Here is a 20,691-nt window from a genome sequence, read left to right on the forward strand (position 1 = left end):
GGAGTAAAAATTGCAGCTATTTTGAAATCTTTTGGTATAAACAGTATTAGGTTAAGTAAATTGTCAACTTATATTTTATGATATTGTCTGGCAGAATGCTATTTTATCCTGACAATAAATGTAATTGAATTCAGTAGGTCTAATAATAATAATAATAATAATAATAATAATAATTTATTTATATGCTGCTTACCTGACTGGGTTGCCCCAGCCACTCTAGGTGGCTCCCAACAAAAATGAGTAAAAACACAATACAACACCACACACTAAAAACTTCCCTGAACTACTTCTGAGTAGACATGGTTAGTTATCTAGTTTTCAGTTTTATGTGTACACCACAACTTCCTCCTGCCCCACTCCCCATCATATTACGACAGCATAAGATGGATACCTGTTGTGTATGAATGTTTCCTCTTTTGGAATTTGACTGCTATTTCTATGTTCTGGCTGGTCCTGTTAAGTCAGTCACACCACGGACCCATTATATCTTTATCTTGCCAGATAAAAAGCAGTGCCCAAGAACTGCCCTACTGCTCAAAGCTTTCCCGGCTATAAGACAGCCTGGCTTGTGTGGGTACATTGGATTTTGAAGTTTTGAGGAACAGCCTGAGCACAAGGAGCAAAGTGGTTTATCTGAAAGGAATGGAGAAGGTCTCGGATGCTGCTGCAAAGATGCTGAGAAGTCTGTAGAGTGTTCCAAAAAGCGGATAAAATAACAAACATGTTACACAACTCTGCATTTCTGGTTATTGCTGCTTTGCATTGGCTCATAACACACAAACGTAAGTACAGTTTTGATTAAGTACTTTGCTAGACAGATTGACCCTAAACTGTTTGGGACATGTGGACTTTACTGGATCCAGCAAGGTTACTTGTGTTTGTATAGTTGGGGCTAAAAGAATAGAGAAGGAAGGACTGCCAGGACCCAAAGAATACAAATTGTGTTCCATATGTACACAATATCCCTAATTATATCATAAATTGGTACAGATTTTAATTGTAAGCCACTTTGAGAGCCCACTGTGGTTGGAAAGCAGGATAGACATATGATCAGTAATAAAATAAATTGTTCAGCCTCACTCATCATGAGGATCCTGTTGACTGTAATCCTTGAAATATAAAGTGATCAAATATATGTGATCAAAGACAAAATCACCGCCAGGGCCCAAGTGGCAATGTAATGATATAAAAATGATGATTATTTAAACATGAACAGCTATACATGGAAACATATGTGAGTATGCTTCATGTCTTAGTAACTGCTAAAAAAAAATTAACTAATTGTCCAGTAGCACCTTAGAGACCAAGTTTGTTCTGGGTATATGCTTCTTCAGATACCTGAAGTATCTGAAGAAGTGTGCATGCACACGAAAGCTTATACCCAGAAAAAACTTAGTTGGTCTCTAAGGTGCTACTGGACAATTAGTTATTTTTATTTATTTATTTCAACTGTGTCAGACCAACACAGCTACCTACCTGAATTGGTAATTGCTGTTCTTTTTTTCCAGGCAGTGCTGGCAATGTTGCCATTGCAGATGCTTCAATAATCCCAGTTGGAGGTAAATCCTGAATGTGGTTTATTTCAACCTAAATCCTTCCTTATCCCACTTGCCTGAGATGGCATATGTAATAATAATAATAATAATAATAATAATAATAATAATAATAATAATAATAATAATATTTTTGCTGTTGCTTGTTGGAATTTGTTGTCTGCCCTTCACCCCAAGGTCCTGATGCGGGATATATATTCATTCTACAAAATGGCATTAAAGCATCGCTTAAAACCACAAAAGGCACAAAGATTACTACAGGACAAGAGGGTGGGGGACAGAACTATCTGATCTTGTCTGCTCCCCAGAGGCTGAATTAAGAGGTGTCTTTTGCTGGCTGCAAACTATAAGAGAAGGAATAGAGGGAAATGATTCACTCTCAAATTATAAAACCAGGAGTCTTGCATGACTATTTGCATGGGTGGCAGCTGCAGACAAGTGCAGATACCTGATTTTGGGAAATGCTAGGAAAACAGTGCTTCCTGATGTCTGCTGAAAGCAAACTCCTGTGTGTGGTTGTGCATGCAATAAGCCTCGTTTGGACTGCAGGCTACTACTGTGTAAACTCGACAATTCTGTGATTCTATGTCTGATGTACAGGCTCCTCCTGAGTCCACTGTGCACCCAGATGGTTGCGTGAATAAACCTTCAGAGTCATTCATCAAAACCAAAATCAGATTCAAGTGTGTGAGAGAGGCAGCAAAATATCTCTTCACACAGTTGTATATGATTAACATGTGAAACGCCACTAGCACACTAGTATAAACTGATAGATTAGACAACTTGCATCAAAGATAAGTAAGTGGCTATGAGCATTGACAGCTAGATTTGTATCTTCTATATTGAGAGATAATATATTCAGAGATAATAAATCCTTTAAGTTGGAATTGCGTAAGACTCATGATCTCATGGGTTGGAGCCCCATGTTGGGTGAAAGATTCCTGCATTGCAGGGGCTTGGACTAGATGACACCGGGATCCATACCAGCTCTACAATTCTATGCTTCTAAGTACCACATTCTGGGGACAAGAGAGAGTGTGGATATTGCCATCTCACCCTTTTTTTCTGAACTGCCACAGAGCATCCAGTTAGCCGCTGTCAAAGACTGAATGGTATTTTAAGTGGACCATTATCTGATCTGACTTCAGTTCGATATCCATGTGCTATCTGTGCTTCTGCTTTTGTTTTGGCAGTAAATAGATGTGTTTTTTCTCCACATCCCCTCCAGATCCTAACATTGCAGTGGGAAAAATGTCGTCCCAGTCGAGCACGTATGAAGAAAAGGGGAAGTCAAAGAAGGCCATAGATGGTTCACTGGCCAATAGTTATGCTAATGGAGACTGCACCCTGACGAAGAAGGATTTTGAGCCCTGGTGGATGGTAGATTTGAATTCAGCATTTCAGGTATCTGCTGTGGTGATCACAAACAGAGGAGACTGTTGTGAGTCAAGAATAAAAGGAGCTGAGATTCTCATTGGAGATTCACCACAGAAGGGAGGCACAATGAATCCCAGGTATTTCTCTGCTGTTAACAAATGAATGGTGATGGAAAACCAATAAAGATGGCATGCAATATGATCTTACTTGGAAGTAAGTCCCATAGGGTTCAGTGCAACCTACTTCCAATAAACTTTTCTTAAGATTAGAACCTTAGACCCAATCCTAAAAACATTTTTGTTGTGAGTAAGTCCCATAGATTTCACTGGAGCTTACTATTTATTGTTGGTTTTTACGCATTTAACACAATTTATATACCACCTGATGTACAATCACTTTATCAAAAAAACAAGACTTCCAAGCTGTTTGCAATGTTCCGAGAATGAATCTGCTGTAGTTTTCGCTAGCAGGTTTGTTAATTATACATAACTGAAAAAATATACAGATCTGGAAGTCAGTCGTGTTGGTTTCCAGAGGACTTGGGGGATTTGGAATCTGCATTATATGACCATTGATTCCTCACTGATGATGTTGGCAGGGCTCAATCTGAAGAAAATGTACTACTAAAACATGAACATCCTAACTCTCTCAGTTAAATAAATGGAGAGGCTGCTTCTGGGTTTTAACTTCTATTGCATCAGCCACTCTTGTAGTCCATCTGTATCTCCTGTCCTCTCCCTTTGGAGGGACGAGCCTGGAAGCTTGGACTATGTTGCCAACTGCCAGGACCCAAAGAAGACAAATTGTGTCCCATACATACACAATATCCTTAATTATATTATACCTTAGTACAGATTTTAATTGTAAGCCACTTTGAGAGCCGACTGTGGCTGGAAAGCAGGATAGGCATATGATCAGTAATGAGGACTGATCCTGTTGACTGTAATCCATGAAATTGGTAGTTTCCAAAAGATATTCTGGAGGATGCTGTCATTGCATGGAAGCTTCCTAGGGGGTTTTCGGTGAGAGGTCTAGTAATGGTGAACATATCATCTAGATGGTGAACAAACCAAGAGGTTGTGGACTCTCCTTCCTCGGAGGTTTTTAAGCAAAGTTGGACGGCCATCTGCTTTAATTGATATTCCTGCATTGCAGGGGGTTGACTTGAGGTCCCTTCCAGCTATGATTCTAGGAATCCAAACATCCCCAAGCATCAGCTTCCTCATCACTGCTAGTCTCTCCCTGCATAATGCGGCTATAGGCAAGGGTTGAATATGGTTTCCTGGTGTGTATGAATAATATGTGCATGAATGACATACAGAGCAAGATAGACCTGTTGTATTAACAGAGAAAGTATTCTAGAGCAAGGGCATCCAGCATGGTCCCCTCAGATACTATGGACTCCAACTCCCATCAGCCCTGGCAAGCATCATCAGCAGTCAAGACTATAGAAGTTACAGTCCAACGACAGCTGGGAGGTACCACATTGGCTACCCCTGCTGCAGAACGTGCTGCAGAATTCTCTACACTTCTGCATAGTTGAGCTATGGCATCTCGATCACAATATGTACTGATGACCACTGTCGCAGATGACTTTGAAAGGGGATTCAATCAATTCATGGAGGATAAGGCCATCAATTGCTACTAGCAGAGAAGGCTGTATATTGCAAGCGGCATCAGAGACAGTATGTTGGGGAGTATGGCCAGGGGAGTGCTGCTACACTCATGTTCTGCTTGTGTTGTGGCTTTCCATAGGTAACTGGTTGGCCATTGTGAAAACAGGATGCTGGAGTAGATAGCCCTTTGATCTGATCCAGCAAGGCTCCTCTTAGGAAGTTTAACTGCAAAGAAACGATTGAGCAAAATGTTCTGTGTCTCTTGCTGATATCATTGATCCTTTTGGCCTAAATATTGGTGGGCTTCCCATATTTCCATGTGCCATATCTCCACTGTGCTCTGAGGTCATGCCGCTGAGTAATGCTCTAGTTGCTTTGCAGGTGCGCTACAATCAACAGCATGGGGCGTGGGGAAACCATTTCCTTCACCTGTGCAGGGATGCAGGGCCAGTATGTGACCATTACAATCCCGGGGAGATACGAGTTCCTCTCACTCTGTGAAGTGCAAGTTCTCGCACACCCATGGCTCCATGTGGGTGAGTAGATGGCCTCTGTTGTGGATTTGATGTACACAGCAAAGGAACATGTTGCTCATGCGATGTGGGCGAACCAAATCACTGATAGTTAGAAAACCCCTATTATCACAACTCAGGTGAGAGAGGGCCTTCCTGCCTTTCCCAGAGCTGACCCATGAATAGATAATGTCAGTAGCTGCACAGGTGGGGCTGCGTTGCTCTCCCGTCTTCCCAACATTGTGTGTGACTACAACTTCTGGGGGGTGGGCAAGGCAGTGGGAGTTTGGCATGGTGTGAGAGGAGCAGTGGAACCAATCCACTGAGAGCCAGTGTGGTGTAGTGGTTAAGAGCGGTAGCCACGTAATCTGGGAAACCGAGTTCGTGTCTCCGCTCCTCCACATGCAGCTGCTGGGTGACCTTGGGCCAGTCACACTTCTGTGAAGTCTCTCAGCCCCACTCACCTCACAGAGTGTTTGTTGTGGGGGAGGAATGGAAAGGAGAATGTTAGCTGCTTTGAGACTCCTGAAGGGGAGTGAAAGGCGGGATATCAAATCCAAACTCTTCTTCTTCTTCTTCTTCAATACTCTAGCTGCTGCATGTATTTTGTACCCACAGCACATGACGTTCCTGCTGCCTTGCATCCCTTGCAGGGAAAAGACAGCCGGGTAATATTCTAGTCTATGTTAGTCCTATTCACCATTGAAGTCAATAGACAGGACTAACTTAGGTTTAATTTCAAAGGGTCTACTCTGACTAGGACTTTGTTGGACACAACCCCAGGAGAGCAACACAGCCCCACTGGCTGCTACTGGAGAACAGTATGTCTGTCAATGGGGAGTAGAAGTTTCTCCTGCCTCCACATCTACTCTTCTGGTGGAACTTCACCTCTCTCTTTCCGTTCCTGATGTCTGACAACCCACAGTTTCGTCACATACATTTGGGTGGTGGTTGTTTTTTTTTGAAAAAAGCAAATAATTTATTAAGTTCATACAACCCATACAAAATTTAAACATCAAGAATATTATAGAAGTTTACTATCATAGACAGACAGATAGATAGTTAATAAAAAGCATATATACTTTCAGCTCCTGTCAGACATAATCTTCTTTTGCTGAAACCTGCTCTTATATTTTCCCTGACATAATATGTTTCAGAACTTCATAGAGCTATGTAATCAATTCCCTGCCTTAAAATTCGCAACTCGCCCCTTATGTATTGTGTTGCCAGGTTCTGTCCACTAATGACACTAATAACTTCTCTGAACCTCTCTCTCTCAGCTGTTAATTTTACAGCATTTAGCTGTTCTGATATCTTTCTTACTAAGTCTCTGTTATTATGTTTCTGATTAATTATCCAGGCTTTTGCATATAGTATTCTAGCTAGAGTTATAATATATATAACACTTGGTTTTGATCACATGCTCTTATATGGTCTTTTACATAATATTTTACATGAGGAGGTCCAATGAAACCTAGCAGCCCAATATTTCATGAAGGACTGTAATAACCATTTGCCTTATTTCATTTCCACCAAAGGTGAAAGTTTGGTTACATAACACTTCTGAGTAACGTGAATATTTTTCTCACCAGTGCCAGAAGCTCAGACGTGTCATTTCTTTTGCAGTTCATGATGGTGGACGGAGCCCTGTGAGAGACAGTGAAACTGATTTAGGTAAGTGCTCAGTTGTGTGTTGGACTATGACTCCCATCGGCTCCAGCCAGCCTGACCAATGACCAAGGATGATGGGAGTTGTAGTTCAGAAGCATATGGAGCGCCACAAGTTCCCCACTGCTTTGCTGAACAGTGATTTCCTGTAGAAGTGCTAATGATGTTTTCCCTTCTAGGTCTGCAGGGCAGAGTTCTGAGTTTCCTTAATGAATCAAAGGAGAGTTATGTTGTCATATCTCCACTGCAGCCTCTGAATGTCATGGAATTCACGCTCTGCATGAGGGTCTTAGTAGAGGATCTGAGCGATCGCAAAGTCATTCTCTTCTCCTACCGCTCTCAAAAGGACGAACTGAGGATCTTGCGTGAGGCAAAGGGCTGCTTTGGCTTACACATGGGGGGTCAGAGTGTGATGTTTGCCCTCCCTGATCTCAGCACTTTGGGAAGTCATATGTGTGTCACCTGGGAAGCTGAGTTTGGCCTCACCGCCTTTTGGATGAATGGGAAAAGGAGCGTCCGAAAAGTGCACAACGTAGGGCATATTGTTCAGTCGGGGGGCACTGCAATGCTTGGATGGGATCAGAGTGCACAAAATACATCCAAACAGCAGGAATGGCGTTTTGTGGGGGAAATAACGGATCTCTACATGTGGGATTATGTACTGAAATCTCAAGACATTCAAGATGTGTTCCAGGTCCACCAGTTTCCTAGAGGAAACATCTTTGACTGGAAAATGTTATCGTACAAGATTACGGGGAATGTGCTGGTATTACCTAAGGACTAACACCCAAGGAGGATATGGGCATTATTAAGATATGCAGGTTCTTCCTCCTTTGCAAAAGAATAAATGAAAAGGGAAGGAGGGAAAGCACCACCTGAGATGTGGAAGCGCAGCTGGTGTCATTATTCACATTGCCTGTAATTATTCACATTGTAGGATTGTTGACTCTGCCGTATGAAAATTCTTTCGTACTGAAAATTGTTGAAGTAAATCATAAATTTTAAATAAAACAGCCCTATGAATAATCAAATTTGAAAACAAGATTTATTTACTCATGGCAAGCTGTTGTGTATATAAGAAAGACATATCTATAACTGTACTAGGGGCTAGAAACTTATTGTGCGTTTGCGAAAGAAAGCTGTGGATTCTTAAAACACCTATAAAGACCTTGTGGCTTTAATAAGGGTGCTCCAGGAGATATTTGAGATGCAGCGAGCTTTGCTATTTTCATTTTTGTGACCATTATTAAAGTATGTGCACTGTTGCTGGTCTCAGTGTACTAGATAGTCTGAGTCACAAAAACCAGAAACATACAAATGAGAAGCAAAGCTGTTCCTAGCGCCAAGGATCAGACAATCTAAACTTGAAGTACTTAGGGATGCAACAAAGGGAGATGAAAGAGTGACAAAGAGCATTGCTGCTGTACAGGCTACAGTCTCTAAGCCCACTGCAGGCTAAAGCTAAATAAAATTCCAAAAAATAACCTCTGTGGAATAATTATATGAGCAAACATCATGTCATTCAGGACAAAATTGTGAAGAATGCTGATGAAATTAGAAATAGGATGAATAGTATCTTTGCACTCCAATAAATTCCATCTGGGAACCCACGGGAGATGGGTTATTGTTTATCCAGTTCAGTTGAAAATGTTTTGAGTGGGGATTCAGGAATCTGACCAAATCAAGGGGAAGGTTTTCAAATGTGTATCAAGTAAGCACAAACCCACTTTGTCTGATTAACTTATATACACAGTCACCTATATAGAAAAACAACCTTTATATAGAAGACTGTCCCCTAACTGCTTTTTAGAAATATGGGGCTGGATAGCTCAGTTACTACAGTGGTACCTCAGGTTAAGTACTTAATTCATTCCGGAGGTCTGTTCTTAACCTGAAACTGTTCTTAACCTGAAGCACCACTTTAGCTAATAGGGCCTCCTGCTGCTGCTGCGCCGCCGGAGTGCAATTTCTGTTCTCATCCTGAAGCAAAGTTCTTAACCTGAGGTAATATTTCTGGGTTAGTGGAGTCTGTAACCTGAAGCATATGTAACCCAGGGTACCACTATACTTGCAAAGTGCTAGAACAGGCCGTACAATTTGCAGCAGAGAAATGGCAGGAGAAAGGGACTACTTAGCCTTTCCTGCCCCCATAACTTTCCTCTTCTAGTTCCTTCCCTGTTTGTTTTTACAGTCTGTGTATATTTGCCATAATAAGTAGATAAAACCAGCTTGGAAGGGAGGAAAGTACAGCATTTCCATCCTATACACTGTTCTATAAACAGTCCTGGCCCCCAGTCCTACTGCTTTGTGGATGAGAAGCAGCTTCCTAGCCCCTTAATGGCTGCCATTAATGTAGTTCCAAGATGGCGGCTTTTGATTTATTAAGATCTCCACCATTGTTTTCCTACCATGAGGTCTTCCAAGTTCTTTTTGCAGAAAGCTTTGTTCATTCCTTTATTTGTAAACTACAGCTTCTTCTTCACTGTTACAAGTTGTGCTCAAGGAAACATGCAAAAGCCACATCCTTGGCACATGGCTACACAAAGAACCCCTCAGGCATTTCCTGTTTTCAGGTGGGTTTCAATCACATACAGGTGAATTCAGGTTTTGTAATTAACACTGACTTGGAACCCTTGAACAAAAAAAGCCCCCTGCTCCTCCGCCCTGGCACGTCAGAATTTTTGCAATAAGAAAAATAAGGGGAAATGCACTGGGAATTGTAGTCCAAAACATCTAGAACAGTGGTTCCCAATTAGGGGGTCTGTGGCTCCATCCCTTGCCTCCCCCCCAACTAATCTTTTGTCATTTTTGCATGGTAATATAACAAATTTTATGGTCTGTTTTAGCACTGTGCAATTTTTCAATATACTGTACAAAAGCACTTTTGAAATCACACCACGATCAGGGGCGTAGGAAAGGGGGGCAGGGGACCTCCCCAGGTGCTATCATGGAGGGGGGTGACAAATTATCAAGGAACAATTACTGCCCTACTAGGGAGGTTCATTAAAAAAAACTTTTTTAAAAAAATGCCTGCTCCAAAGGTCTTATCTTACTACACTAGGGATGATATAGCTACATAAGAAATTTCATGCATATCAGTTAATATCTTGACCCTCCTCCATGAAAATAGCTGTTTATTTGGCAGTTTTCCTATGTCGTGAAGGCTGAAATTTCAACAAAGCACACACCTTTGCTAGACTCTTTTCAGGCACCTGCTAAAAGCATTCTTCTTTAGGCAAGCATACCTAGATGCTTAGGAAGTTGAAGTAATTTTAATCTTGATATTTTAGCTTTTGTATGTTTTAAAGTAGGATTGTTAATTTTTCTTGATTTTACTGCTGTGGTTTTTTTTTTTTTTGTTTCGGTAAACCACTTTACAGGTTTTTTAAAATAAATTTTATTAAATAAATAGGCAATAAACATAAATAAAATAACACAAGCCAAAAGACAATCCACAGTATCCACAGTATCTGCCCACAGTTGTCTACTTGTTATCAGAGGCTCAAAATCCACATTCCTTTGTAAGAAAATATGAAATAACGTAAAACCATTTTTGCAGGCAAAAATAAAAAAAAATCAATGTGTGTGTGGGTGACAAGAAATTTTCTGCACTGGGTACCACCTGACCTTCCTACGTCTCTGACCACGATAACAATTTTGAGCCAGCAAGACGCAGAAATACAGTGGTACCTCTGGATGCAAGCACAAATTCCCCCAGTGCTGCTGCGTGCGGGAAACTATCTAGGGAGTGTTTCCTGCCGGCAGCTGCATGGGGGGAGAGGCTCAACAACTTTGGGCCATCTCCCTTCATTTTCCTAAAACTGAGTCCCTAAAAATAGGGGGGCATCTTATAGACAGAAAAGTACGGTAGTTACCATGTAGGGTGTGATGAGATAAAATCAAATGTGGGTCCGTAGTAGTAGTAGTAGTTGTAGTAGTAGTAGTAGTAGTAATAATAATAATAATAATAATAATAATAATAATAATAATAATAATAAAAATGTATACCCCGCCTATCTGGCTGGGTTTCCCCAGCCACTCTTCCAACAAAATATTAAAATACAATAGTCTGTTAAACATTAAAAGCTTCCCTAAACAGGGCTGCGTTCAGATGTCTTCTAAAAGTCTGGTAGTTGTTTTCCTCTTTGACATCTGCTGGTAGGGAGTTCCACAGGGTGGGTGCCACTACCAAGAAGGCCCTCTGCCTGGTTCCCTGTAACTTGGCTTCTTGCAGCGAGGGAACCGCCAGAAGGCCCTTGGCGCTGGACCTCAGTTTCCGGGCAGAACGATTGGGGTGGAGATGCTCCTTCAGATATATTGGACTGAGGCCGTTTAGGGCTTTAAATGTCAGCACCAACACTTTGAACTTTGCTCGGAAATGTACTGGGAGCCAATGTAGGTCTTTCAAGATGGTGTTATGTGGTCTTGTCGGAAATGTACTGGGAGCCAATGTAGGTCTTTCAAGATGGTGTTATGTGGTCTTGTCGGCCCCTCCCAGTCACCAGTCTAGCTGCCGCATTCTGGATTAGTTTTAGTTTCCGGGTCACCTTCAAAGGTAGCCCCACATAGAGTGCATTGCAGTAGTCCAAGCGGGAGATAACCAGAGCATGCACCACTCTGGCGAGATAGTGTGTACCTTTTTGAGGGGGAAAGATTGTGTCTTTAGAATATTGTTTAAAATAATGTCCCTTATTACTTCAGTTTAATCTGGTGAATTTAATGCATACCTTTCCAGATATGATTGCACTTGGGAAATGCATGATAGAAAAGCAGAATATAACTCACTTATAGGAAACAAACAAACAAACAACCAACAACAACTGAACAGCAGATGATGACTAATTCCAAATGTATGACGACCAATGTCTGAGCTAAATGGGTGCTTTGTGCAAAGTTAATTGCTGGTTCTTTGGAAGGAGGCTTAGGTAAATATGATATTAAAAGCAGGGAAAAGGCCAATGATAAATAATCATACCATTGGTTGAAAATTCTGGCATCAAGAACAGTATACCTCTGTGGATTTAACATGGCTGATGCAACTCCGTATTTACAGGCTTATGGCACAGGGAGAACAATGTAGTGGAAAAGTTTCAGACAGATCCCTAGCTATTTGAGTTCCCAAATATTTGGTGTCTGTCTTGAAATTTTCACGTGATTTTAGCTTGCTGATCAATGTGGTGTGATGCAATATTTGTATTTATATGACTGGGAGAGTCAGAGAACTGTTTTCAATTTACCTGTTTGTTTTTAAATTTAAGCACATAGTCCATGCATGTTTGCTGAACTTTTCCTTCATTTCAGTTTCCTTCCTCCATTCATCATTTTGTTACTGACAAGGAGAAATATTTGTTCTTTGAGAAAATCAAATCAGTATCTCGTGTCCTTAGTTTGGAAGAATCCTAATTGGAGGATATCAGTATTCAGAAAGGTATATTAACCTCTTCGAAATTCTCCAGATGCATTGAAGAGGAGAGTGTTTTCCCAACGATTTCTCTTCTGGGTTTTCTTTACAAAGCCATTGAGGAGGACACCATGCTTTTAAGAAGAACCTCCATATCTGTGGCATTTTATCTCTGCCTGCTGCTTATGACTCCTCTGCCAACGCTAACTTTCCAAGAAGGTATGTTTCTGAGCTTGGGCATCAATTTCCCCCTTTTCTTCTCTCCTTTTCAGTGATTCCACCAACAGCAAGATTCCATTTATTTATTTATTGCATTTACACCCACCTGTTTCTCCAAGGAGCTCAACGTGGCATACATGGTTCTCCTCATTTAATCCTGTGAGGTAGGTAAGGCTGAGACGCAGTGTCTGGCCCAAGGTCACCCAGTCAGCTTCATGCTGAGTGGGGTTTTGAACTCTGGTCTGCCAGGTCCTACTCTGATACTCTAACCACTGGACCAAATTGGCTCTCTTTCAGAAGCTCATCAGCCCACAGGTACGTACCAATTCACTGCACTCTCGGCATCTCTCCAAATCGGAACTACTGCAGAGTCTTTCTCTGCTCTCCCCTGACTAGCTGAAGTGTCTTTTACTTCCAAAAGCAGTTGGGGGTGGAGGGAAGGAAGGGAGCCTTCCAGGGCATCACAGGAAACCTCAGCCATGAGCTCTTGATGGGGGCAAAGGACCAACCAGCCATTCCTGCCTAAATGGCCACTGGGAAGGTGTCCCAAGGGGAAAGGAGAGATGGGATCTTCCCTTCTGAAATGTGAAACAGAGATCTAACATCAGAATGGTAGATCTGATGCCAAAACCTCCCTTACTCTCTCTGCCACTGGCTCTTTCAAAGCGCTGGCCTTACTGGCACTGGCTCTAGGGCTTCAGAAGGGCTGGGAAGGGGGCATTCTGGTAAGCAATGTGGATCCGAAACATCCTAAGCTATCCTGGTCCCCTAACACACCATTAAAATGGGAAAATATTGAGTCATGTTCCTGAGTGTGACTAAATCTTCCCCTCTCCTTTGGAAAACTTTTTTTTTATGGTAATGCGATAAAAGGAGAGAGGAGTGCATGTGTGTTCAAGCCTATTCCCACAGTAAGAGAATAATAACCTGCACTACAGCTCTAGGAGTCTCTCTTAGCCAGTCAATCAGATTTTTATTGTTTGTGGTCAATGGACACTGCAATATTATCTAATAACTCTGCCGCTCCTTGCAGGATTCACTTGCCCAGAGAACTGGTTGAAGCGTGAAGGAAACTGTTATGGCTACTTCGAGGAACCTGTGACCTTTGCACAGGCTAGGGTAAGAGATGGTTTATCATTGTATTAGCTGTGCATATGAGGAGTCAACATCCCTTTCCTCTCTGTGAAAATAGAGACTGGACAGGAAGGTGCTGGAAGGATGGAGTTGGGCCTGGCTATACTGAGGCCGGTGGCCATTGATGGAGCTCATGGTTTGGCGCACTCCCTGTGTGACAGGAATCACTTTGTGGCACAGCGTGGCTGGCTCCACACAATGCGGGAAGGCTGGTGTTGGCCCCCAAATCCCACAAGACCTCCCTTGCTCGCATTGCATGGTCTTGCGTGAGTTCTGGGAGCGAGTGGAAAGGAGACCTCCTTAAAGAAGGTTGCTGTGCCTCAGGTCAGTCCTTTCCTCAACGAGTTTCAGATAAGAAGGCACAACAATCTGTGGGGAGAGTGCAGAACTTCAGAGGTTGGTATCAGGGTTGTGGGGCGTCAGGAGTGAACCTACTCTACACTGGATTATCGGTTTATTTACTCAAAGCAAAAGGGTAGTATTGGCAAAGAGTAGATCCCTAATGCACAATATTAATCCAGTAATTTTAAGGCAGAAGAAAAAGTAATGAATATAATAAAGAACAATTATCATTATTATTTATTACATTTGTTAGTTGCTTTATCTTGCCCAGGGCAACCCAAAGTGACTTACAACCAACCAACAAACCAGCCAGATCAAAAAACACCACATAGATACATTAGAGCCAAGAGGAAAAAGAAATACATGAAAAATATCCCGCCCACTTCTAAAAGGCTACAGAGAGTTGAAGGCCAAAGGACAGGTTATAGAGGAAAGTTTTTGCCAGGCACAAAATCATGACTTTTCAGCCTTCGTAGCATTTATCTGTTTCTCTTTCATTCTTCTGCATTATTGTTTTAATGTAAAAAAAGATGAAAAATGGAACAAGGGCAAAACTGGTATTAAATTATGAGCACTTGGCACTAGTGTTTGCATAGGGCTGGAAGGCTTATCGTGCAAAGGCTAAACTGCAACCGGGGGCAACTTAATTGATAAAAAGAAAGAAAGAAAAAAGAAGCTAAACCTGACTCTGTTGATAGCTGAGCTCTAGCTGTTGCAGCAAGCAAACCTTTGTTCAGTTTTGGTAGAGGATGATTTGATTAAAAAAGAAAGTCAAAGCTAGCAGCTGGGGACTGTGTCTAGCAGCTGGTGCAACCCATAGAGTGAATGGCATTCTTTGTGTCCTTGTGTAGGAGAAATGCCAAAAGGAACATCGTGCCGAACTAGTCTCCTTCCATAGCAAGGAAGAAGTCTGTGCAATCGCGAAATTTGTTTCTGGCTTTTGGGACAACAAAGATGTTTGGATAGGTCTCCACGATCCTCAAAAGGTGAGTGCAGCAAGCTCCCTGGTGCTTAACGTCTTGGGATGTTTCCAACACTCTTCTCTTCTGAATTTCTCTCTGGATTTTGGAAATCAAAAACAAGATCAAGTAATTCAAAAATGGAACTGATGCATTGGAGATCTCCATGATGGCAAATATCAACACAATCTGTCAGGAAATGTCACTGTCGGACCAAGAAAGCCTTCTCCAATAATTGCTTATCTGTAAGAACTTTCTCTGTCAGGGTTGGGGAGAAACACATACTGTATTGGACTAGCTGTAACGTGGAAGTGAGAGTCAAACTGGGTGCAGGATGGCCCGGGTTCTAATGTTGAGCCAGCCAGTCGCCATCAAACCCAGGGAAGGGGAATCTGTGGCCTTCCGGGTGTTGCAGGGCTTCAACACCCGTTGTTGGGAGTGAGCCAGCAATAAATCACACAGACTAAGTGAACTTAACTCTTTATTTGAAGAAACGGGATCTGCTCAGGAGTGTCAGGCCTAATGAGCACTAAAACTCTTATTCGGTACAACTTGTTGTTATGAGGCAGTTGCGAAGAATGGAGGCTTCCCACAGGTGCCCAACCCTCCTCCTCTCCCAGGCTTTCCCCAAGCAATCTGAGACTGCAGCTGGGTGTCTGCCTTTACAGACGTGGGAGACACCCATGCTTCTTCACCAGCCTGACTCATCTCTGCCTCTTGGCCTCACTCCTCTCCTGTTTCTGTTTCTGCTGCAGCTTCTGGACTTCTCTCTGCCACAAACTCTCCCTGATCACTAAACCCTGTTACCTCTTCAGCTTCTGACACCTCCTCCTCCTCCCTCTGACCACTCACCATTGTCCCACCACCAGTCCCCTGTCTCTGAGCCTTCTTCCCTTGGAGGTTCCGCAACTGGTTCCCCTTATTCTTCCTCTGCATCCAACCAGTCCATGGCACCCATTAACCCCAGCCAGCATGTCCAGGGCTCGGGATGATGAGTGTTGGAGTCCAACAATACAGTGGTACCTCGGGTTAAATACTTAATTCGTTCCGGAGGTCCATTCTTAACCTGAAGCACCACTTTAGCTAATGGGGCCTCCCGCTACTGCCGCGCCGCCGGAGCACGATTTCTGTTCTCATCCTGAAGCAAAGTTCTTAACCCGAGGTACTATTTCTGGGTTAGTCTGTAACTTGAAGCGTATGTAACCTGAAGCGCATGTAACCTGAGGTACCACTGTATATGCCATAAATTTCTTATCATTGAATGAACTTCATAGATCAGCAGGGAGGAGAATTTGGTTTGATCTACATTTTTAAGTGAACTGATCAAATTCACACCTCTTGGGCCAATATATAAATTATCCTTTGGCTCTCACACTTCTGGAGGAAACACTGGTGCCTGCTGGTGTTGTATTGGCAACCCCTATGGAAAATGAAGAGCACAGGCCTCCAAAACATACCTGCCCTTTACAGCAGAGCGGGGCGGGGCAAGGGGAACGTTTCTGGCTGGAGCGAGTCAGATCTTTATCTTCCCCACTCCTCTCAGGACAAAGATGGCAGGTGGGCAACCTGCCAATCACCTCACCTCATAGTGATGTCAGGTGATGCTTCCCCTGGGAACCCCAGTGAGCAGGACTTCAAAGCAAATTGTGGGGCTTTCAAAGAGCCCTTTGTAAACACAGCACACAGGGATGTTTACAAATGGCCGTTGAATCCTGCACCTGTGCTTCTCCATCAAACCTTCACAGAAATTTGAAGGAGAAATGCAGAGATTTGAAGGTGGTGGTGTCTGAAAGCCTTGAGCATGGTGCAGTCCCACTGCCCATCATCTGATAGGATGGGAATGCAATGTCCTGCATCAAAACTATCCAGAATCTGAAGGAAAAGGCCAAGTTGCTTATTGGCTCCCAACCAAGGTATATCACATTGCGGACCTCCTACTTAGCCGTAAACTCAATGAAGTCATACCACAGGTGTGGGAAATCTTTGACCCTCCAAATGCTGCTGAACTACAACTCCTAAGCTTCTGAAAGCATGGCTGATAGCCAGAGATGGTGGGAATGTAGTCCAAAAACATATTTTTTGGGGGGGTACAGATTCCCAACCACAATTTTATTCCCAGGCAGACTGGTCTAGGACTGCAACCTTGGTAAGTTTCTGAGCCATTCCACGAGCATTCTCCAAAGTATTCCACATGGTTGATTCCCTTACTAACTGCATTTCTTGCCTTCCACCTGCAGGATAACGTGTGGGATTGGACTGATTCCACCAGCTTTAACTTATATGCTTGGCTGGATGACACAGAGAGAAAGAATGAATACTGTGGGGTATTGCTCCACGGCACAAGTAAGTGTGCAGGTGCTTTGGCAGATGGGGACACAGGGATTCAGGAAGGAGAAGAGCAAAATACGGCTGCTTTTGTGTACCTTCCAGCTCTAACACTTTGAGAGCTGAGATTTATGGGTGTTTCCTCTAAACAGCACTGCTTGGGTCAGAGGTGGGAAGGATGCAGTTTGTAGCACAAAAAGTGGCTGGCACACCTAGACACTCCTCTTTTGCTGCAGCCTCTTCCCTCTGCCACATTCACCCAGCCAGGGTTCCAGGCATGTGCTTGCTAGGTTGTTAAAGCAAGAGCAAAAGGGGAAGAGGATTCCAGAGAAAATGCTTTCAGCAAGTGAGGTAGCTGTTCACCACCTGCTGTTCTGTACAGCAATTGTACTGTGAAATTGCTTGGAGATGCTTCCTAGGATTCATAAGAGGCATAAAGGACGCCACCACCACTCCACTTAGCAACTGTTCAGTAGAGGCCTGACTTCCCAAATCTGCCAGCTTTGTAGCTCAAACCAGTGGTAATCCTGATGGGCTTAAAGACTTTTGCCTGGTAGGAAAGGTGGCATAGACATCAACCAGGTGGCTAGCACAGGTAGTCATAATCACATTTTTAATATGCTGCCACTGTGTCACCTTAAATATCCCGTGCTGCCACTTGTGTATGTCTGTGCATTCACCTCCAGCCAAGGAGGCTAGAAATTTGGCAATTCTCAAAATGCAAAAGTTTAAATCAAAACCCAAAATTCTCAGTTGCACAGAGAATTTAATAGGTGCCACAGTTTTGCATATCACATTTTGCATATCACATCTAATAGGTGCCACAGTTTTGCATATCACATTTTGCATATCACATCTACAGCTTTGCTTTTAGCCTTTCTCCTAAGGATGTAATCATGTGCTTGCAAAACTGTAAACAGATAATAACTCTTCTCGAAACTTAGAAGTAGTGCTGAAGAGCGGACATTGGGCTTATCCGTACTTAGCTTTCCTCTGCGCTTCCCAGACACAGGGCTGCATTTTAAGCTCTGTGTCTGAACTGCTGAATTGGAGCAAACAGCACTCCGCAGAAAATCCAATTGCCTTGTGTTGCACTTCAGCTTTAAAGAGTGGGTTTTTGTGGGGTGTTAAGTTGTGGGCGAACATATCAGACGACACAGCGATTCTTCAAACAGCTCTTCTTTATTCTGAGGCCAGAACTGAACTGGGCTGAAGGGCTCAGTCAGCCTGCCTATCTAGAGCTCCAGTACCTTGTTACTGTAACAACATTCTAAAACTATCCAATCACTGAACGTCACTTTCGATCCTTCATTTGCATACAAACTATCCAATCACTGAACGTCACTTTCGATCTTTCATTTGCATAACTATCTACAGTTTCCCCCTGCTGGCCCAGGGTGAGAACTTCAGTACATAACATGGGGAATGCTCCAGGGCAGGGAAAAGAGTGCTTGGACACAGAGTTGTGCCTGGAAAGCACAGCTCAAAAGATAAGTGCACATAAGCACATTGTCTGTGGTTTCTTATTCTTGCTGCAGCCTGCCGTTTAGCCAGTTTGGCAGGTTTCTGTGGTGCTTCAGGCAATACTTACGACTTTTCCAGACAGCCTTTCTAGACAGTACATTCATGGTTATTTCTGCTCGTGATGGCACAGGGCAGCCCGACGAAAACTTGCTTTCAGTACTCTTTGTGCCTGAAATGTTTTGGGGCAGATATCCTGCTTGGTTTCCAATCAGCGCATGTCCTGCAGCTTCCTGCTGAAATCCTGTAGCTTTGTATACTTCCAACGTCCCAGGTTATTGCTGTCTTGCCTTTGTTGCCCTGTGGCGCAAGAGTGGCCCCTCCAAATGGCAATGATGCAACAACCCCAGGGGAGCCTTGCAGAACAACTAATAAAGCAAAATGATGCATGGATGGTCCACTATGAATGCACTGCTCATGCATCAGTGATATGTTGCAGAACACACTCATGCAAAACCCCCATTCTGGAGGAGCCCTCAGTGAAGATTAAAAAAGGGGCTGAGTGAGCCACTCATGCTTAGCATTTGAAATCTCAGGAGCCGAATTAGTGAACTTCCTCCAGGTCAAACATTGTGTTTATGGTGATGGATACAGAAATTCTGACCATGGTTTTGATCTGTGACAGCTGTTTCATACATATGCATTTTCCATATAGGAAAAAAAGACCTGCATAGTAATGTTCTATTGCTTCAGATAGGCACTGAAGACAGTTTCCCCCTTGGCAAGCTTTGAGGAGGATTGCTACCAAGTGAATTTCATACCGTTATCTCTCTTGACTTTATTTTATTAGACAGAAAACCCCTATATGTTTTTGTTCATTGTGTGTGTTGTTTCTTGTGCATTGTAAGTGAACCTGGATAATTCATACAGAGGTGGAATATACAGTATGTATTATTTCCAAAGAAAATATATATTTAAGGCTGTGGTCATCCCACATGAATGTGTGAACGAGCCTTAAAAGGCCGTGGAGTGAACAACACTTTTTTAATAAGACAGAAGACAGTTAATATTTTAATTAATAGTTTTAATAACCTATATTGCATGTTTAATATTCTGCAGTATGTTGTCCAAGGAATGTTTGTGGATGGGTAGCTATAAACATGTAATGCATAAAATAAACAACCCTGGGAGGTTGCATCCCAAGCAGAGCACAGATCCTGCAACCCACAAATCACCCTGGTATCTCAGCTGCCTTATTTTTCTTTCCGCATAGATTACATTGCATGGGACAGCAGAAATTGTGAAACCAAGAGCCCCTACCTTTGTAGATCGACACCACAAATTATCGTTCGTGAGTGCTAACAAGGAGGAACCCTGGCTGGCTACTAATTAATATTTTAATTATTAGTTTTAATAACCTATATTGCCTGTTTAATATTGTTTTGCATTATGTTGTCCAAGGAATGTTTGTGGATGGGTAGCTATAAACATGTAATGCATAAAATAAACAACCCTGGGAGGTTGCATCCCAAGCAGAGCACAGATCCTGCAACCCACAAATCACCCTGGTATCTCAGCTGCCTTATTTTTCTTTCCGCATAGATTACATTGCATGGGACAGCAGAAATTGTGAAACCAAGAGCCCCTACCTTTGTAGTTCGACACCAGAAATTATCGTTCGTGAGTGCTAACAAGGAGGAACCCTGGCTGGCTGTCTAGAAGAACCTGCACCCAGAGGGAAGTCAACTCCTTCCATGACTGCTAAACTCACCTGCTACTCATCTATAGGCTGAAATCCCAAATAAACAGTAGAACTTGCAACTCTATGTGGCTGGGTGTGTCATCTGTTACAAGACGGGGAAACGTATTCCTTGATTTTTCTTACCTATTTTATTTATTTAAACAGTCATAACCCTACTTTTACAAAGTGGTGGTGTACCCAGCAGAAATAATTTAGACAGCAAACAATCTTGGGGGTTGAACCCAAGACCTTCGGTGTGCTATGGCCCTTCCTGTTGAAGATACTCACCTGTCCCACCTGTCTTCTGTCATGGAACCCTGTGATTCTCAGGTAGTCACATGTCCAGGAATTTACCAAACCTAGACCTGCTTAGCAACTTCAAA

General features: G+C 42.8%; 1 protein-coding gene across 6 annotated transcripts; it reads left to right on the plus strand.

Moving 5' to 3' along the window:
- Positions 1-324: 324 nt before the first annotated feature.
- On the plus strand, positions 325-20,393 carry LOC309541818 (pentraxin fusion protein-like). Of its 6 annotated transcripts, none has more exons than XM_082239960.1 (9): positions 386-782; positions 1,509-1,559; positions 2,782-3,067; positions 4,928-5,082; positions 12,242-12,346; positions 13,380-13,465; positions 14,674-14,808; positions 17,019-17,124; positions 19,841-19,951. In XM_082239960.1, the coding sequence occupies exons 1-9, from the start codon at positions 722-724 to the stop codon at positions 19,927-19,929; spliced, it is 1,074 nt and encodes a 357-aa protein (XP_082096086.1). In that variant the 5' UTR covers positions 386-721; the 3' UTR covers positions 19,930-19,951. The 6 variants fall into 6 exon arrangements, with proteins under 6 accessions (XP_082096085.1, XP_082096084.1, XP_082096088.1 ...); XM_082239961.1 differs by lacking the exon at positions 19,841-19,951 and adding an exon at positions 20,170-20,393 and having other exon boundaries at positions 437-782; XM_082239963.1 differs by lacking the exon at positions 12,242-12,346 and having other exon boundaries at positions 368-782.
- Positions 20,394-20,691: the final 298 nt, after the last annotated feature.

This window comes from Podarcis vaucheri, assembly GCF_965113315.1.
Source record: "Podarcis vaucheri genome assembly, chromosome: 10".
In the NCBI taxonomy this organism is placed as follows: Eukaryota; Metazoa; Chordata; class Lepidosauria; order Squamata; family Lacertidae; genus Podarcis; species Podarcis vaucheri.

Excerpts from the sequence above, each read along its gene's own strand:
- LOC309541818 (XM_082239958.1), top strand. The coding sequence starts at position 722 with ATGTTACACAACTCTGCATTTCTGGTTATTGCTGCTTTGCATTGGCTC. Across the intron at positions 1,560-2,781 it reads TTCAATAATCCCAGTTGGAG|ATCCTAACATTGCAGTGGGA; the intron begins GTAAATCCTGAA and ends CATCCCCTCCAG. Across the intron at positions 3,068-4,927 it reads GGAGGCACAATGAATCCCAG|GTGCGCTACAATCAACAGCA; the intron begins GTATTTCTCTGC and ends GTTGCTTTGCAG.